The sequence below is a fragment of the Pangasianodon hypophthalmus genome, chromosome 5 (assembly GCF_027358585.1).
Source record: "Pangasianodon hypophthalmus isolate fPanHyp1 chromosome 5, fPanHyp1.pri, whole genome shotgun sequence".
NCBI lineage: Eukaryota > Metazoa > Chordata > Actinopteri > Siluriformes > Pangasiidae > Pangasianodon > Pangasianodon hypophthalmus.
The window spans coordinates 17044730-17065867 of NC_069714.1; the positions used below are offsets into that span (position 1 = coordinate 17044730).

Genomic DNA, 21138 nt, shown 5'->3' on the forward strand with positions numbered 1-21138 from the left:
ACAATAAGCACAATATTGTGGCTGCAAAAATAGAAATTTGCACCCACTCTTACCTTACCATTACACATTACCTTGTGTTTAAGTGCCAGAGAATGTGGTAATTGATCTCATAATGTTGTCTTATATTCAAAAAACTCCACTATCCAAAGGATTATCTATAGGGATAGGCCTCTTCCTGTATGACAACAGTAGAATCTTGGAGAGTCAGACAAATCCCACAGGAAAAGTCTAAGTAAACAATCTATGGGAGTGCTGCTTCAAACCAAACACCAGACACAAGAAGATATTTTGGTGATTTGGGTGGTGGATGGCAGAGAAATATTATATAATGTTCATACGAATGTATTGAAAATCCAACAGATTTGAGTAATTATTCTCAATATCCTATGCAGCAAATGCCAGCAAATTACTTTTGGATCATCAGACAGACATTTCATCAGACAGACATTGTATTCAGAGATTTATTTCTGTAGTATATCACACCTGACCTCTTTTGACAGCTAGCATTTTTTTTTTTTTTGGCATGTAGACATTAAAGGTCATGCAAAGTCTACAGTGATATGACACCACAAATAAGTTATTTTTTCTCTGCACAGTGTGCTAAACACTCTGTGGGCAATTTTGTCCCGACGTGCAAACAGAATTTGGGGAATGTCAACTTGACCAACAGTGTTTTCAGCTCATGCAAACAGGAAAGCAAAGAGGCATTGATGATAATTTAGCATGGAGCTAACCTGATACTCTGTGGTTCTGATTTAGTATAAAGGACTGGAAGCAAAATTACATTCCAGTGATGCTTTCAAACTATATATAATCCTTTTAGGTGTTGTTAGAACTGGGGAGAGTGCTAGAGCTAGTAGGACTTCTGCAGGATAGATTTTCACTTTCATAGCTTGACTCTAGAGTGGAATAAGACAAACACAAGCATCTTTATTAACTACAGGCTTACAGCAGAACAGCCATGTTACATTATTTGGAACATAATATTCAAGCTAACTGTCCTGTAGTCTTACTGCTTCTACCCCTCTGCAGTGTACTGTATTAGGTTCTTGCATGTTATTCACGTAAAGTTTTCAAACACATGGGGAAAAAATGGTCTAGTGCGTACACAGCTAACCAAAGTATTTATTGCTTCTGGACCTGAGGATTTCAGAGTGTCTTGAAACTCCAATGTTATAAAATACTCATAATAAAGTTAATAAATTCCAGTAACTGTAGGTGATTGTTTAGGAAGTGTCAACTGCAATCCTTTCACAAACCAGACTAAAACAGGAAGAAAAAAAAAATCATGATGTACTCTAAGCATAGTGGTGTAATAAAATCTCCAAATTAGCGTTTATGGACACTACACTCCTGATTCCTGTTAATCTTACCACATATTCACAGGAATGTTGCCAGCTCACACATTGTCTTCCAACTAGCAAGGTAATTAGTGGAAAAAAGTTCACCAATACACAACTGCCTATATTATGAGAAATACAACAGACATATATCTGTTTGTCATTGTTCAATAAATTGTCATTCCATTGTCTAGTTTTGTATCTGTATAGCCATTTCTGTCTGTCAGAGATACATTGCTCACCTTGGCTGGTAAAGTGAATGCAAGTGATATTATTAGTGAGACATTGAAGCCAGTGTCTAAGAGTATCTAATCCTCTGCTGAGAAACAAAAGGATGAGGCATGCTCAGGAGACATTCACCAGATGTGTACACAATAGAAAGGAGGGCACTGATCATATCCAATATGAGTTAGATTCACAAGTCTAGCCATAAAAATAAATCTACATGTTTCATTCCTCCTACAGAGAGGGTTTATCTAAAATCCTTTCATGCAGTGGCCATTGTTCTGAGAACAAACTTACTTTAATCAAAGTTTGAATTAAGCTGTTCCTTAGACTTCAGAATAGCAATGGATTGCTAGTGTTTTACAATTTCTACCTATCAGGGATGGGTAGAAACTCAAGCTCTTTGAATCAGAAGAGTGTTAAAGACATTTGACAAACCTTACAGGAGAGGCAAAATGCATTTTGGCTATTCTTTGTCAAGACTGTTTGAAGACTTGTTATACCACAGCGCTTCTGAATGTTTCTGATTAGTCAGAAGGTATTGATTAATTTTCTATAACAGCACCACGCTGACAATAGTGTCAGCTGAAATTTAAATGACAGCTTTATATCAATGGACTCTATTTTAATATTCTAATATGTTATCACTTCTAAAATAGCATCTCACATGGACTTCTTACTGTCAGAGGAAAAAATGCTCCTTAAAGTTTTCTGCACCAAGAAAGTCTAAGGACAGAGGGCATTTTACCTTTTCTCTGTAACAAACTTCTGCCTTATTAGCTTAGATAAAGTAATAAGATAAAGATAAAGATAAGTAATGTTTATAGCTGCTATAGCATAAGTGATAACAGGAACTACCTTGTGTTGCTGATATTCCGCTTTTTGTTGTGCTGTTATAAGAAAATAATCACCTTCAGTGTGGCAATGGATCACGTCATCACCATCATCACCCCGTCATTTACTGTTTTCCTATAACAGCCTGCCTAATTGTGTTTTATTATTTACATAATTTATTACAACTGGCTGAAGGTTCATATTTACCTAACTGCAAGGGTTTTTTTTTTTTTTTTGATATGTGAAACTGTGGGAAATAATCATCATTAATCAAGATAGACCAACTGGCTCATCATTGAGAAGTGTATACACACACACACACACACACACACTCACACACTGTATCTCCATATCCCTTAGTTCATTGTCTGTTATGATCTCTTATTTCTTAATCTTGAATTCTTGATTTCTACTTGAAGGTTCATGCGCCTGGCACAGGGCTGACATGGCTCTCTGCTTTTGGCTGTTAAATAGCTAAACCATATGTTGTGTGTTCGAGGAGGCCTGCGAGTCTGAGAGAGGAAGCTGGCATTGTGCCTGGTCAAAGTGCCATGGCTGACTAACAATACACCTTCTGGTCAAAAACTCGATACACACACATACAGAGCACTTGCATTGGTGCTCATGGTAACAGCAGAGGCTGGAAACAGCATGACAGGCATTTTACTGAGTAAGCACATACGGTTTTAATATTATACTGATTACAAACAATTCAAAACTACAATGTGTTTGTGAACAAAACCCTGATTGACAAAAATGCTGACAGAAGATGCGAAAATGGTTTTCACAATCACATGTGTACAGTCTGCTCTGTGAAAAATGAAAGAGTGTAGACCTGTGCATGTAGGAATTTTAGTACAGGAGATGCTCACAGTTGCCTTCTGTAGGATGAAGCTCTCATAAAGCACAGGAACAGACTGAAACCAGCTGTATTCCGCTGGATTGGATTTTTTTTTATTATGAGAATATCATGATTTTATATTCTACATTACTGTTTTGAAATAATTTATTATAGAATCTCATTTGGGCCAATGCATAAAATTCTAAAACATTTGTAAATTTGCTAGGAAGGGGAACATGAACACAATACCAATTACACCAAAGTTTCAATGGTACAGGGGCATAGTGGCTTAGTGGCTTAGTATGTTTGCCTTGCACCGCAAGGGTTGAGGGTTTGATTCCCACCTCCTCTCTGTGTGTGTGTGTGAATGTTCTCCCTGTGCTTGGGGGTTTTCCCCCCCAGTCCAAAGACATGCCCTGTAGGCTGAGTGGCATCTCTAAATTGTCCGTAATGTGTGAATACAATAGTTGGTAGTCTCTAAATTGTCTGTGGTTATGAATCATTAATGTTTTGTGGCTGTTTTTCAGCATCTTGCTCAGGGGGTCTTGTAAAGTTGGATTCCACTAAGTACAAGGATGTTTTGGCCCATAACCTAGTTGCCTCTACTGGGAAGTTATGAATTGGCCAAGGATTAGACTTATAAATAATGGCCCCAAATGCACATAAAACACAGACATAGTTGCAGTAACAAAGAATCTGTCTTGCAATGGACATCACTGTCTCTGGATTTGAACTCTGTTAAAACATGTGGTCTGAATTGAAGAGGGCAGTCCACATGCACGAACCATAGAATATAAAGGAGCTTTAAATGTTCTGCCTGAAGGAGTGTTCAAGATCATTCAAGTTTTCTCTAACCTTGTTAGGCATTACAGGAAGACGCTCAGTGCTGTTATTTTCTACTGGCGACTTTATAGATCAAATATTGATAGCAGAGGTGCTTTTTATGCTTTTTAATTTCATGATGGAGTAGAGTGTACATCTTATATACAGTTATTTCCATTGATTTCTTCCATACAATACTGTTCTGTTGTTTTGTCTAGGTAGTGTGTACTGTCCTGTGACAGTGATGTATTCTCCTGTGTATCTATTGTATATTTTGCACTCTTTTCACAGTCATATATTTGCAATTTATATAGTCATGTTTACTGTGCTACTGCATTGTTCTGTGTTGCACCATGGTCCTGAATATTTTGACAATAAAATCCACTTGACTTGACTAATCCCATATGTTTAAGTTCAAAATATTGCTCGTTACATGTGTTATTCTTCTTACACACACACACACACACACACACACACACGTGCCAGTAATTCTGGAGAGGACTCTAAATTTTCTGTACTGCTACACCAATGTGACATCTTGCCTTTCTGTAATAGCATGTCATATTCTAGTGTAACCAAGGTAGCGGGGGAGGGGGCGTGGCTGACAGGATGACGTGTGACCGTTTTGAATTTGCATATCATGCATATTCATAGCTCCTTGCGTTCTGTATGAGTGATCCTCCTAGGCTATAATTTGTAAATTCTTAAGCGTTAAAAGTATATTAAATAATTTGCTTTCCGGTACTGCTTTTATATATATATATATATTCAGTATATACAGTACTACTATTACTACTACTAATTATAGATATTAGATATGTAAATTATATATTATAGATATGTATATAGATACTAATTATAGATATATACTAATTGTGTGTATATATATATATATATATATATATATATATATATATATATATATATATATAGGGTGGTGCTGGTGGTGCTATGATTCGCTAGAGGGCAGTAGACACCGCAATTCGGCAGGCTATGTGTCAATCATTATTCACACTGGTCCTTTTTTGGGATACACTGATTGGTCATTGCTGCTCTTATTTAGAGGTATAATTCTCGTAGAACTGTCCATAAACCACAGCCTTGACAGAGCATATTTTAACAGTCACCCCAGCACTGTGTTGTTCCAGAATAACAGTAGACATCAGTTGCTGGTCTCTCGTCTGTGATCAGTAACCAGGCTTCAGGAAGCCAGTGTTATTCAGGATGAACTGTGTGTAATAGCAGACCAGAGACCAGACTCTTCTACTGTTAGGAAATCACAGTGTAGTCTATAGGTTACTCAGGCTTGTATCTCATTTTGGGTGTTAATGGGCTACGGGTGTTTGCATTTCAGCTGAAAAAAAAGGTGGACTCGAGCCAAACACATTGTGGTGTTTCTGTGACATCACCAGCTCCGCGCTGCATCCGCGCGCTCTCTGTCTTCTTTCTTACGATGTGGAGCTGCTGCGCTGCTATTGGCTGGTCGAAACACCATTTCATTGATTCTAAATTCACACTTTGAGTGTGTCCTGGCGGTCGCGGAGGATTTGCCATCCAGACATCTCCTCGGTGTAGCCCGGCTCTTTGTGGGAGCAGAGCTGAGGAGGCAGAAGGAGGCAGGATCGGAAACAATAGAGCTGAGGAGCCGCTGCGCTTTGTGCCTCATTAGCGCTGCCGGAGCGCGCGCACAGCCACCACGCAAAGATGCGGGGATTTTAACGCACGCATACACCTCGACTTACTGGATTCTCTTTACCTTACTTTTGAATTGTGAAAGAACCAAGGGTAGATATGAATTCTGCCGAAGCAGCCGAGGAGGGACCAAACGACTCAGACACGGACGCCTTCTTTAAAACAGGTAGGGCTGATAGAATACCCGCGACCTGGGGTTGTGTTCAGATTGATTTGATTTTGACAGAAAAACAAAGATCCCATATCGAAAAGCGGGGAAAAAAAACCCAAACATACACAGAAATGGATGTAAGTGAAAACGCAGCCTGGTGATGCAAACGCACAGAGTCGGATGCCGAGTGAGCAAATCTTTTCTCTCAAACAGCTCAGTGTGTGTTTAATGAAAATATGAGCCAAAGTATCACAACTGCATAAAGATTAATGAGTGTGTGATTCCATAGTAACTGCACTATTCCCAGTATTAGGCTTAGTAGCAGCAGACACTGTGGCTTTGTTTGACAGCTGCACTTCTCCCTGTCACTTGATTCTGAAGATTAGAATGGTCACTTCACACTTTCACACACACACACACACACACACACACACTTACTCACAAACACATTACCATGATGTTACAGATGATGAACAAGAAGCAGCAGTGGCTAAAAGATGAAATGAATGATCAAAGCTGAGGGTTTTGGGATAATCTATGAGCCCCTGTTCATGGAGCTGTGCCTGACCTGAGTAGACTCTCTGTATCCTGATGACAAAACTACAACAGCTAAAACTGCATACAGTCAGTGGAGACTCCAGATTTGGAACCAGTTTTATACACTTTAACTATAATACACTATTGGAAATAGGGTTCTTCATTGGATCATCTGATAATTAATGGTTCTTTGGTTCCCAAAGTTCTTTGGTTCTACTGTCTGAAAAGGAAATTGTGGGGTTCCACATAGAACCTTTAGGGGTTCCATCAAAGGTATCAATTAAAGAAGGCGTAAGGGTTCTAGATTTTCAAATGGATACCCACTACCATCATCGAAATAGCAGGCATTTATTAAATGCTGTATACAATAACTGCACTCTTAAAAAAAAAAGGATTTCTCAAGGGTTCTATGAATAGGTCTTGGATGGAAAGCTCTTTGAGCCTTTTCTAAGAGGAAAGCATTCTCTTATATGGTTGCGTAGAACATTTAAGGGTTTTTCTTTTTCTAGAAAGACAACCCAAAGAATGCTTTAAGGTCCTACATTCCAAGACCTTTACTACTACTCAGCATAATGGAGATGCAGTATCCAATTCACACTCAGAAAACAAATGTCAGATCTAGAATCCTTAAAGGTTCTGTGGTTGTCTTCCAGGGGAACCTTTAATAACTCTGTCTATAAACCTACAACAGAGTGTTTTCCTATCATCGAATGTTCCAATTTCTTACAGTATATTGAAGGCTGAATGAATGTAACTAGCTGCTGTTGCTTCATGCTGAACAAATACACTCTGTCTAAAATAAGAAACATGAGACTAATACTGCAGCTTAAATGCCAGCATCCTTTGGCCATCTACACGCAGCTGCGTAATGCATGTGTGCCATTCCTCTATACTGTATGCCTGAATGAATGTAAAATTTCTGTTTTAATGCTGAAAGGTTTTTCTCTTGTCTTGTGGTACCTTAATGTAAACCAGGTTCTTTCAGTCGTTTGAGTATAACCATCTGAAAGCTGGGATGGTGGGAGTGAGATGCAGGCTTGAGCAAGTGTTGTGTTGATGTGGCCACATTTCGAGCACTTCCGTAGTTACGCTAAGGAAATCTCGCTCATTTAGAGTTAAGAAGACCTGGACCGCAGTCACTGTGAACAATCTAAGCTTTGCCCAACACAGAGCTCTAGAAATATAATCTAGACTATAGAAAGACAACAGAGCTGATTCTTGATTCGTTCAATCTGGATGTGGAGCTTAGTGGACCACAGCGCTGCATTTTGGGCGAAAGCTAAGATGATTTACAGATGGTGTAGAGGTCTGAGAGCATTATCAGAGATGAGACAGTGTCTTTACTGTGGTTCGTTCAAAGCGTATAAGGACATCTGTCTCAGGCAGCACTGGGAGATCAGTCATTAGTGTCTGTATTAATACCCAATGGCAGCCTCTGCCCCAGGCTACACCAAAAGATGTGAAGAGGGATGAAGAGAGGGATAGATTGGGCCAGGACACAGACAAAGAGAACGATGGACAGACAGAGCTGCAGTGAAACAGATAGTGATATCTAGAGTGAGACCAACACAATTTGAATGGAAAGCCCTCCCTTTTACACCTTTTCTAAAAGCAGTGGGTATTTGCCCTCAGAAAGAAAGGCATTACGTGGCTGAGTAAGCAGTAATCCATTCACAAACTTCTGTCTGAAAGAGCTGAAGTGGTTTTACGTCCTCAGCCGTACGGCACTCTCTCTGTTCATGCATATTCACTGCTTACAGAAGGATTAACCCCGAGCCAAACTCACACTCACACATGGACAAAGACTTAAGGCTAGCCAAGGCTTTTAGCGCAAGTTTACAGCCCTGATCCTATTAAGAGAAAATTCACTCCTCCTTCAGGTGTTCTCATCATGTGTTCATCTGAATCATCTGGAATGATTCTGGTGTTCTGGCTATTAGGAAAGCAGCAATTTGGCCTAGAGTGCTGGTTTTAATGAGGCAAAATGCAGCCAACTGAAGGGCGGATGTGTCTTCAGGTAATAAGAGCAGCAGATTGGCACAGTACAACCCTCTAATCAATACCCGTATAGCTTTAGCCTTTTTGTCAACAACAATTGCCTCCCTGGGAGTCTGACCGACTACAGCTGCAGAGCCTGGCTCCAGTTCTGCTCGTCCTCTCGAAAGCTACTCTACACGGCTCAAGGAGGGTTTTCTGTATTGATTAGCTAATCACTCAATGAGCTGGGCTGGAGGCCAAGGCCTCGAATGAGGTCATACTGAATTCATCCCAAGAGGTACAGGTTAGTAATGTGACTTGGCTATTCTAATCAATTTTGTCTAAATGGTGGAGTTATTAAGATTTTTAAAGTGGCACGCTGAGCAAAATTATAAAGCAAAAAAAATTAACCGTCAATACATCTCTTGTAAACATGCCTGCTTACAGGGAGATTTCCCATGTGTATATTGCAAACACCCCCTCATCATGATGCATGTTATGTTCAAAAGCCTACAACGGAACGTAGAGAGTGGAAATTTGTGGGATATATCTCTTGTATCTTAGTATCCAAGTATCAAGATATCACAATATGGTGTTTTTTATCATATTGCCCACCCATATTTTTTATACACATTTACTAAATACACTTTTATGAAAAAAATTTCCTAAAGGTTGTTTGGATGGGTAATTGTTCAGTCTTTTAAAGCTCTGGAACTTTTTTGAAACAGAAACCCTATGTTGTATTGCGTAACCTTTAAGGGGCCTCCCAGAACGACCTAACCATAGAACCATTTAGGGTGCTGGATTTTTTTTTTTTTTGGGGGGGGGGGGTTGAGTCTGGGGTTAAAATGTACATCAATCCCCATAGAACAGTGTTCCCAGTACCTTGGCCCAAAGTGTGTGGACGTGTGGGGTCATTTGTGTATTACTGTTCTGTTTGATTATACTGTGTATAGTAGGTGATTACATTTATCAAATCAGCAACATATTAGCAAGTCAATGCGTGGGCTGTTAGTCGTTTGATATCGACTCTGTCAAGAGAGACATTTCATTACATTATACAAATGTCAAAGGTAGAACCAAAAAATAAAATCATTTCCCTAGGGTGAATTACATATTTAATGAAATCCTATAAGAGGAAACATATTTACATGTACATTACATTTGAATAAGACTAATTTGAGATTTAAACTGACCCACGCTGTGTACAGTGTAATATTGGAGACAGTTTCAGAGCAGGCTCACTGGATTCACTGATTGCCTTGACTAGTGGGTAGGCTTTGTTGTGACAGACGTTGGCCCTCCAGCATTGTATGTGTGTGTGTGTGTGTCTATTTGCATGTGCACGTGTGCATATTCCCTCCTCCATTCCCTATGTCATTTTCTGCCTCACACACACACTCTAGCATGGAGAGAACAATAGGGTGAATCCGGCCAGTGTCAGTCAGGACAATGAACACACCCATGGCTTGGCTTCATTCTGTGTGTGTGTGTGTGAGACTCTCTCTCTCAGTTTTGTAGAGGCAGATGGCTAATTGGCCAATGTAAGCCACATGGGTAATAAAGAGCGTAAGAGGAGATTTGACTGGATTATTGAGTCATGATCTGGTCTTACGGGACAGAGCAGGAGAAGGAGAGAAAAAGAGAGGATATCCCCTTTGTCTTAAGGACCCAGCAGTTTCCATATTCACCAGGCGGAAACATATGCCTCTACCGGGTTAGTGTGGAGAGACAGTTAGCACTGCTGGCTAATAGGGTCAGATCTTATTAGCTGATGCTTTGAATGAAGCTTTTAGGTGGATTGGAAGAAAGATTCTCTAGAGGGCTCTGAGCGGGCAGCTGTGTCTCTGCTGATAAAGACATTCTGGCTCTTTACATTTGTAAAGCTAAGTGTGTAATGCAGATAAATTGGCTGACATTTTCTGGTTATATTACCTTCTAGCTATTTCACCACCAAAACCAATTTCTGAGGGATCTGTATTCTCATAATTTTGGTCTTGACAGTAAAGGAACCTTCATAGAGAGCAATCAGCATCTATTAGGTAGAAAACTGGTAAAAGATGCAAGTGTGGATGCAAGTATCTAGTGTGGATTGTAAAATTAGAAGTGCAGTTTCTAGCGTTTGAAATTGAATGTACTTTTAGTCATAGAGCAAGAACTTAAAACTAATTTGTGGCCTACCATTGATTCATTCATTCTTCAACTGCTTTACTCCATTGCAGGGCACACACTCATTCTTACATTGGGGCAATTTAACATAGCCTGTCTACCTACCGGCATGTATTTGGAGGTGGGAGAAAACCCGAGAACCCAGAGGAAACACGAAAAATTCCCAGGAATACTCGCTACAAGGCGGGAATACACCCTGGATGCCATGCCAGTCATTCATTCATTCATTTTCAGTAACTGCTTTATCCTGGTCAGGGTCATGGTGGATCTGGAAGCCTTTCCCAGAAATACTGGCTACAAGGCAAGAATACACCTTGGATAGCATGCTAGTCCATTGCAGGGCACACACTCATTCTCACCTAGCAGCAATTTAGCATAGCCAGTTCATCTTATCGGGAGAAAACCCGAGAACCCAGAGGAAACCCAAACCATCAGGAGGAAAACATGCACAGAAACGGCACACAGAAAGTAACCCGAGCTCAGGACGGAACCAGGGACCCTGGAGCCCTAGCCTATTATTATATCTGACAAAATAATGACTTTTATGGATGGAATTAAATGATACATGTTTACATTGAAGTTGAAGTTATATTGAAAACTAAGGCTCTCCCTTGATTTTAATATTGATCTGTGGCTCAGCTTTTGCTAGCTGATGCAGTGTAATGGAAAGCAATGCAATGTTTTGCTCTTTCTTGCCCCTCTGTCCATTTCATGTCATCATGATTAAACACAGCTGTAGAAATGTCAGATAGAGGCTGTCGGGATATTCATATACTTACATTCATTTTTAAATTCCAGTATAATCACCTTTAATTTACCTCTAATTACCTCTAAGTTCACCTTATAATGCTTGATTTATATGGACAGACCTCAAAGCTGTGTCACTATCACAAATATTTTGGTCACAACTCACAGAGAGGGACGAAAGTGCTAGGCAAATTTTATTAACCTATATATGATGCAACCAAATCGGGAAGACTACTAGGAAAAATATTAGGTGTTTCCATTTCATAACATGAAACTGATTGCAGTCGTAGCAATGTCCACTGTGCAGCATGATACTATTAACAATGCAGTTTTAATGTCTGTTGGTCTTACTGCTGTGTGCAGTCAGGTGTCAAAATATTATTCAATTGAACATAAAGGTAAAAGGCCATCTATTTATTATCACTGATTCATGTTTTGCTGACTGCAGGACCAAAGAGCGAAAGGTGAAGAATCAGTTATTTGTTGTTATGTTTGATTCTTGTATTTTATATTACAGTTCAAATGAATTGCATTTATTATCTGATACTTCCCATGGAATTTCCATCTCCAAAAAATTTGGTACAGTCAAATAGCCTAGGCTATGTTAGGATAGGAATAATGTCATGGGCTGAGTGTATTGTCTGATAATTTAATTTTCCTAGTGCTGAGTTAGATATGATCTGGCAGGAGTCTTAAGAGTCTGCTGTATGATTGCTGTGCTTTAGCATGGGTGGGAAAATGGACCCATGCTAAGAGCTATTGATCTATACTTCTGTGTGTGTGTGTGTGTGTGTGTGTGTGTGTGTGTTAGTGCGTGTGTCTAGGAGGGGTGTGTGGGGCGTGGTGTTTTGTACCTACCAACAACACAAAGAGAGTATGACGTAATATCACTGCTAGTGGACAGATTTGGAATCAGTTGTAATTACATTAATGGAGAGTCAACTACAGGCTCAGACGGAACGTGTGTAGACTATCTAAGCATCAGCAGTCTGGCTGTGATTTAGTGCTGATTTATGCACACTACCGATGCGTTGCAGTCCATAAGCAACTCAACGCAAGTGTAAATTCTTAAATTAAAGTTGATGTTCATGCTTTAGCTTATTATTCATTCTCTGATCCAGATCCACTGTGCTGGAGTACAGAGGTGAAAGAACAAAATATGTCATTGCCATCATGTGGGCTTGAACATGTGTATTTTCCAGGTTATTAATTAGCAAAATGAAGCCTTTTAGTGTGGGATTTGGAAAGTCTGAACTGGGATGGCAGTATACAAGCAAGATTTTAAGAACTTACTATATTTATATTATTATTATTATTCATATTGCAACATCTTCAACACCCCTTCCCTATCCCCAAAGATTTAGCATGTAAGATCATCCTCTGGTGAATAAAAACTGGAGATTCATATACACCAACCCTCTTTTGGCAGGACCCTAGAGGACCGGGGTGTGTGGTGAAACTGCCATGGTAAGCAGAGGAAATGAAAATAGGTATTGAAATAGATCTACTGGAGATTCTATTGCTCATTTGTTCTTCATCAGAAGGGGCATATCAGGTTCATCTTTGCCCAGTGAGGGATCACTCTCACTGGGCTAGCAGCCCCAAGGACATGCCGGTGGAAGCAGAGAAGAGTCATGCATATTTAATATGCTGCTTACTCAGTCTGCTTCATAGGTGCGGTAGATAGGATCTAGTGATGCATACAATGTCATATAAAGATAAGCTTAAAGATATTGCAGATAATACACCTCTCACTGTAGAGGATTCATATTTGCAGCCTCTTTTTAGCTTGAACTTTCTTGAATAAAACTGTAGGCATACTTGAGATTTGAACTCACCAGATGCATATGCTTTGTGTATTCTTTGTTAGTAGCATTTAGTCTTGGTCAGCATTTCATCCACAGAGGTGATTCAGGCCTTTGTGTAAATGTAACATCTGACAGTGAAATCCTGCAGAGCAAGTGCTGTGTTCAGCACTTACATTGCTAGACTGGAACACTGGAAACACACACACACACACACACATATGCTGGTAATGCACCAACATTCAAAGAGAGGAAAAAGCCACAGATAGGCCAAATATGGAAAAGGATAGACTATGTGCTTAAAAGAAATCAGCCTGGCCAGTGCTTCTATAGCACAATATTTCACCAGTGGAGAAAAAAATCTCTCTTTGTCTCGCCTTCCTTATATATTATCCTGTTTTAGATTTTCTTTCCTGAAAGTTTTTGGGCTTTCTGTCTGCAAATGATTACTGTGAAATCCTTCGTGAGGGCTGTCATTATTAGTGATGCAAACCATAGCCAGGGGACTCCAAACATTTGTGCATATTGTGAACAAGCCTGGTGTAAATTATTTGAGTGTTTTGTCTCTGTGTATGTACGTGTGCAAGTTCTGGTGTGATATATAAGGAATAAAACATAATGGGGATAGTAAAATAATCAGTGATTAGGTGGTGTGATGTGGCCTTACATGTCATTAATTTCCTAGATGAACCTTTTTTATTTACTTAAAAACTAAAAAAAATGACACATACTTCATATACTTTTATAGTTACATTAAATGTTGTGGAACATCTGTAGCAGCACCAGTCTCTTTTTTTTCTCACTTAATAAGATGTTTGTAAGAAAAAAAAAATGCTTGTCATGTTATGCAAATCCCTCTGTGCTGAGGATTTCTCTGAAAACCTAAAGGGGCAGCATTGTTACTGACAGTGGAGACTTCTTCCAAGAATGTTAAATGTCTCCTCGTTTACACCCGTTTTTTTTTTTTTTAAATCTGTTTATATGGAGCGCCTGCCATACAAGTCCCTGTTTAAGTTGTTACTATAGAAATGATAATGTATTAGATCAAACATATTAATATGAACCTGTGATTTAAATTACAGCCAGCACTACTGTCAATACTACAGAAAATTAATCAACACCTTCTGACCAATCAGAATCAAAGATTTAAAAGTGCTGTGGTATAAATGAGTACCAGTTCAAAGCCATTAGGTGAAAGCGTAAAATCTGGATTTTACAAAATGAAATGTTTTTAATCAAACAGTAAAAAAGGTGAAATGGCTGCTTAAGATGGCTGGTAGTTCATGTGTGTAGATGTGTTTATATTCCTTATTATTGCTAAGGAGCAGTGGTTTGGCTATGTGTGCTTAAGTCTTCATATCACTGGTTTGTGAGTGAGCATGTACATGTGTGTATATGTGTGAGGGGGAAGGCGGTTTGGTGTTTTCAACAGTGGACAGATATTCCTCTGGGGACCTTCAACACCACATAAAGCATATAAAGAACCTGTGGCTCTAGGGCAAATCAGATTAACCAGTAAATAGTAACATCATGACTGTTATTCACATGTTGTTGTTTGTGTCTCACATACGATGGGATTAGATGCATTTCATTATAACACATTTCAATGATGCCAAATGGACATACTATATGGACTTACACTTACCATCCACTTTATTAGGAACACCTGTACACTTCCACATTCATGCAGTTATCCAGTCAGCCAATCATGTGACAGCAGCACAGTGCAAACATTCATGCAGATACAGGACAAGAGGTTCAGTTAATGTTCGTGTCAAACATCAAAATGAGGAAAAAGTGTCATCTCTGTGACTGTAACCATGGCATAGATGTTGGTGTCAGATGGGCTGGTCTGAGTATTTCAAGACCTGCTGATCTCCTGGGATTTTCACACACAACAGTCTCTTGAGTTTACACAGAATGTATGTAAAAAATGCCTACTGATTATGGAATCAGGGATATGGCTACGACTGGACATTTCAATTAAAGTTCTATTCTCTCAGATCTCAGTGCATATCTCTAGAGTCACAGGCATTACAAGATATATTAAATGTTTATTTTATGGCTTCTACATTAGTGTATCAGCAGAAAGGATCCCATTTTAGATGTCCATAAATTCATTTTCCAAAAATTATGTTGCAGAGAAAAAAGGAGGATGTTACTTACTAGACCCACTTTTCAGATAAAAACATCATTGAGGCTGTCTGGATTCTCATGCAGAAACAGAAGCAAGTGAGACAGTCAGCAGGACTGCAGAAGAACTGTGGCAGGTTCCCCAAGATACTTGAAATAACATACCTCCTGATTTGCTTATTAAATTAAATGACAGTGTACCAAAGAATACTGGTGTATTTATAAAAGGGAAAGGCTGGACACACTAGATGTTGATTTGAATTTTTTTTTATTTTTTTTTTTACTGTTTGCTGCTACAGTCATTTGTTTGATATCTAATTACTTGGAAAGCCTCTTTATGTCATAGATTTTCCAAAGACCTTTGCACAGTATAGTATACAGTATATTTTCTAGTTCTGAAAGTCCAAAATGAGTGCTAATGATAATGCTGTTCATACTGCCTGACTTAGACAAGTTCAGAGATTGCAGTGGGCTCCTACTCTAGAGACCTTGCCAAGATGTGTATGCTGGACCTATAAGAAACATATATTACTACTTACTAGAAACATCTGGAAAAACTGTTCAGTATGAGAGATGGAATGAGTGAGACCCACTTATTGAATTCATGAGCCTTCGGCTGGCTGGGTAGGAAAATATGTCTTACAGATAATGGCATGAGGCTGGTTTTCTTTCCTACCAGATAATGAGCGTGTCTGAAAGTGGGTGAGCTGGAGCAGGTCTGATGGATGTAAGTCTAGAGTAAGCCTCATTTGTATGACCATGATAAGGGAAGAACCTTTACAGAACTGTTAGGTGTCTTGCTAGATTTGCTGACCTTGCTGACCTGAGACAGATTTTGGCCTTGAGCAATGCACCATGAAAAGCTGTGTGTAGTTTTAAGGCTGCTGAAAATGAACAATATATTTTTTGTGTATTTGGTATGTTATTGCCGTGTTTAAGGTCAGGGTGAGAGAAATTTGTAGCCATGCCATTAGCCTCATATGGAACACAGCTGCTGGATTAATGAACACATCATGAACATTGGCACTGCACACATACATCTTCTCTGCCAGTACAAACCAACTGGTCCCATTAAAGTAAAAAGCAGGAAAATGTAAAGTAAAAACAGAAGTGCTATGGATATAGTACGAGAGTAGTGAACAGATGGAAAGAGTTGAAAGGAGAGTGCAACACAAGTGTGAGAGGATGAGAGTATAGGATCTAGCTTCAGGTAGCCTAATAAACACAGCTGAAAGGATGAAAAGAAGCACCGAAATTGGGTTGAGTGTTGTATTCAGTGCTCCAGTGCTGTAGTAAACCACAGAGCTTTTGCAAGTGTAAGGCATTCAACAGTATCAAAGACAGAACGCGAATAGGGCCAGCTGGAAACAGCGAAGGAAATTTACACTGTAAAGCCTCTGCATGTTTATGAACTTGGCAGCACAGTGTACATCAGTGTCATGTAATAAATGTTGCCATCAGTATAGTAAAGCATGATAGTAAATAGGAGGACTGATGGGTTACTATACAGACTGAGCCGAGTCTACTCTACTGAGTAAGTCTTTAAAATGCTTCTGTGACAGCCGGGCTGGATTTATATATCAAACTGAAGTTAAATTACAGCTGAACAGTTCTCTCAAGGGAGGACACCGATTACAACTAATGCATGGAAACACACACACACACACACACACACACACACATTTGTCATACTATTCTTGTGAGGACCTTCCACTGACATAATTACCAATGCAACTAATTAATTCTATTCCAACATCCGAATCTAACTCAATAACCAAAAGGAAAGTTTTTGACTAAAAATAAATAAATAACTAAATAAAAAGGGGAAAAAAAGTTTTTTTTTGTTGTTTTTTTTTGCAATTGACCAGCCAGATATACCCACAAGGTCAAAACTGTCCAATAATCCTATCCTTGTGGGGACATTTGTTACCCACCAAGATATAAAAACGTGCGCACACACACACACATACAGACACACACACACAAACATACACACAGATGTATCAGACGTTATTCTACTCTTTACCTAGAATCAATTAGTGACTGCAGTTAACACTCAGGAGTAATAACGTTTCCGTATGTGAGACCCGAGGATTTTACTCTCGTATGTTCATAAAAGGAGAGGAGCTGGGGTCTTGCGGGTACGTATGGTGGAGCTGAAATGGCTGAGGAGGTCTGGCGTGAGTGTGTGTGTATACACAAAAAATGGTTGGAAAGGGTCTAAATACCGCTGACATAAAAATCTCTCCTCTCCAGCATATGGAGATGATGGAGAAAGCAATCCTATTTGCCTCACCACAGATGGATTTTAGCCAGTGCTCTGCGAACTAAGGCCGACGGCATCCCACTGCTCTCTGTTCCACCATAATCTTGGCAAGCAGGCGGTCAATTGAAGTTTTCCTTTTCCTTAATTGGTAGGAAATAAAGGATTTTTGTAAGTCTGTTTGTTGTAATGAGTGCAGCATTGCTTTGCAGAGATGGAGCATTTTTTCCCATTTTTTGGGTGTGCTGTAAAACTGCTGTCACTAGCAATTAAAGCTCATGTCGCTAGCAATTAAAGGTCATTTTTGTTTGGCTTGTTGCCATGCCTACTGAACCACTCAATGTTTTTGTGTGTCCAGGCTCAGGACATGCAACGGAAAGGTTTCTTTTCATCCAATCCCAATGGACTGAACAGATCCTGCAGACGGTGTCTGCGGATTTTATTAAATGAAAAAAGAGGTTTGCAAAAAGACTTAAAGTGAATTCAGATTACTGGGTTCTGTGCTTAGAATAGCTGGTGGGAAAATCATGGTCACATGGCGCTCGGGAATTTCATGTAGGCTGCCTTGACTTTCAGCGTATTAGGTGTACAAGTGTTTGTAAAAAAGACTGTATGTCAACATTTATTGATTAGACTAAATAGCAAAGTCAATGAACAATGTGTCAATGGATAAATGGTTTCTATGCACAGAGTGTACTTGAAATTTATTGAATTTATGTAACATTTCAGAAATTGAAATTGATTAATCATTTGAGGAAATGAAAATGGCATTACAAACTGGCCCTTGTACATAATAATATGTACAGTATATCTTTCTATAAAATCCATGTCCTCAATTAAGGGGTTATATACCAGTATATGCCAGTGCCATTCTGGATGTTCACACTACTTTTGACATATTAACGCCATTAGTGTATCTGGTATTATACCCAATCCCATTTTATTAAAGAATTTATTGGCTACTAGCACACTAAAAGTAATTGCTATATAACAATAGCTCATGACTGAGATTAGGACTAACTGCTTTTAACAAAAGACATCCCACTGTGTCTTAGAAAAGGATGCCTGCTCTAAAATCTGTCTAAAATCTGAGGACAGAGGATTAACAAAGTAACCTCTTAAGCTGAACAAATGGCAAAGTGTTTAGATTTTAGAGCAGAAATCCGGTCTTCTGACAGTGTTTAGCACTTTGTTAGCTTGGCAGCAGTTAATTAACTTGGTTCAGTTTTAATGAGTTTCCCTTAAGGGCTTTAATTCTGTTGGATTAATCAGTTGTGCTTTCTCTGCTGGATGCTGAATGAATTTCTAAAAAAGCACAAAAATAATGTGCTAGCTGTCTGCACCAGATGTGTGTCTCTATTTTTAGATGATTGGTCTAAAGGATGCTGCACAGTCACTGGTATTGAGAGATTTTAATTTCACTTTATAACTTGAACAGAGCATGAATAAGTGTAACAGGAAAGGGTCCCTTGGAATTAGTCAACACTGCAGTGTTGCTTTATAATGATTCAGTGTGTGAATATGGGCAGCACAACAGTGCAGTGTGTAGCATTGCTGCCTAACAGCTCCAGGGTCCTCGGTTTGATCCTGAGCTTCCAATGTTCTCCTTGTGTTTGTCGGTTTCCTCCCACTGTCCAAAAACATGCCAATAGGTGGACTGTTTATGCTAAATTGCCTCTAGGATGAGTGTGTGCACGTGGTACCCTGTAATGGACTGGAGTCACGTCTAGGGTGTATTTCTTCCTCATATTTGGTGTTCTTGGGATGTGCTCTAGATCCCCTGCAACTCTGACTACACTAAAGCTTTTACTGACAATGAATGAATGAATGTTTTTTTTTTCTTTTTAGTACTTTAGTACATTTTTCTATAGAGAAGTAAAGAAATTCTTTGCTTTACTAGATACTTTGTAGGAGGTCTAAAAAACCAGAAGTCACATACTTTAACATTAACATTAATTTGTTTTGTTTTTAAAAAGCTGAATCAGCACTGGTCCTCTCTACAAGTGGAGGTTGACTCATTTTATGACATTCAATTAGCTGGAATGAGTGGTCTGCTAAAAGGCAAATCAAGAACAAAAGAAGGCAGCAAACAAAAGATTTTGTTCCCTGTCGTCTGTTAAAGACCTCTGGTTTAGCCCCTAAAATTGTTTGCATTTGTGTTGTGGAGTATACCTTCTGCTTAGTGCTTTGTAGCCAGTTGGTTGTTTTCTCACAATAGTGTGTTGTGTGTTTGTGAACGCTGCACCACGGGCCCCAGCTGAGTCAGCCATCAGCAGCTCCTTCCTTCAGTGACATCATCGCCTGGCGTCCAGGCATTAGTGAAAGAGAGGAGGCGGAGGAGAAGCTATTGGGTGTGGGGCTAATGGAATTACTTCTCTCGATCTGTGAAAGGAGTCAGCTATCGATGGCTCATCTTTACATACATCATTTCGCTTAGCAATGAGATTTCCTTGGGGAAAAGATCCGTTTTTTCACATCCAGTTTTAGACATCATTCTTTTTTGTCTGCTGGAGAAGTGACCCACATCTGGTTTACGGTGTTAGCCCTTCATGTACTTTGAGTCATCTGGTTTCTACACATACAACTTACGTCTGTTGTGATTTATCTGGTCTGTTCACATCAGCTGTATGTGATTTGGTTTAATTACAGGAAGACGTTCATTATTATGGGCATGGAAACAATGGATTACGTTTTGCACTTTAAAGTAATCACCCAGTAATGTTTGCTATGTGAACTCTGGGTGAATGCTCCCAAAAATAGCTCCAGTTACAGCTTGCAGAGGGAAGGGGAGAGCAATTAGTCTTTCAGTGAGGGCCCCACAACTCCTACTGTTTTATTGTGCTGCATTCTGATTATACCAACCTTATATATCGCCATCTGCTCCGTCATGATCTGTTTATGGCTCCATTCTTTTCCATCAGTGTTTTAGACAAAGTTATCAGAAATCAGAAAGGAACATTATTTGATCCAAAATGTGTACTAAATCAGTTTGGTACGTTTTGCTTTATATTGAGCCTGCAGTAAGTTCCCTGTTATATTTCTGTAGGGACTCTTAGATGGTATGAGACAAGGAATATTCCAGAGAGTGTGAGTTATGGAGACACAGGCAAGCCTGTGCCAGGCTTCATTTATATTGATAGTCTGTCTGCGGCTTGAGGGCTGCTAATGCCATTTATTCCTTTCAAGTAGTAATGATGATTGTTCTATTTGGCAGTTCTCAAGAGGTTATGGAGGCCAAAGAACCACTGGAGTGACCAGAAGCTACTGAGAGGGAGCGGGAAAAAGAAAGAAATGTAGAAAAGTAGCTAGAGGTTGTTCACTGAATGAAATCTACTGAGAGAAGCTATGCAATAGCCTTAGGATAAAAAGGTGCTGTTCTCTGCATATCCTGCATTTACATTAGAGCTCCTGCTTAGAAGAAAACCACAGCAGGAAGTGTACATGCAACCACTCCTCACAGGCAGGATTTTTAATGAGCTACAGGAGGTGAATTTAGAGACTTTAAAAAGAAGCAGTCTATCTAAAATGAGGAAGCAGATCTCTCTAATTGCTGCCTGCAGTGAGTGTAATCACAGGTTAGGCAGCTGGTTAATGTAGTAATG

At 39.4% G+C, this 21138-nt stretch overlaps 1 protein-coding gene across 2 annotated transcripts in view; it reads left to right on the plus strand.

Moving 5' to 3' along the window:
* The first annotated feature begins 5176 nt into the window (after window positions 1-5176).
* The window catches only part of kalrna (kalirin RhoGEF kinase a), a 156159-nt gene continuing 140197 nt past the window's right edge, over window positions 5177-21138 (plus strand). Inside the window, exon 1 of one of the 2 annotated variants that reach the window (XM_026909922.3) lies at window positions 5177-5920. In XM_026909922.3, coding sequence (XP_026765723.2) covers window positions 5854-5920 — 67 coding nt within the window. In that variant the 5' untranslated portion in view covers window positions 5177-5853. The remainder of the gene's footprint in view (window positions 5921-21138) is intronic. The other variant, XM_026909930.3, reaches the window with a different exon arrangement.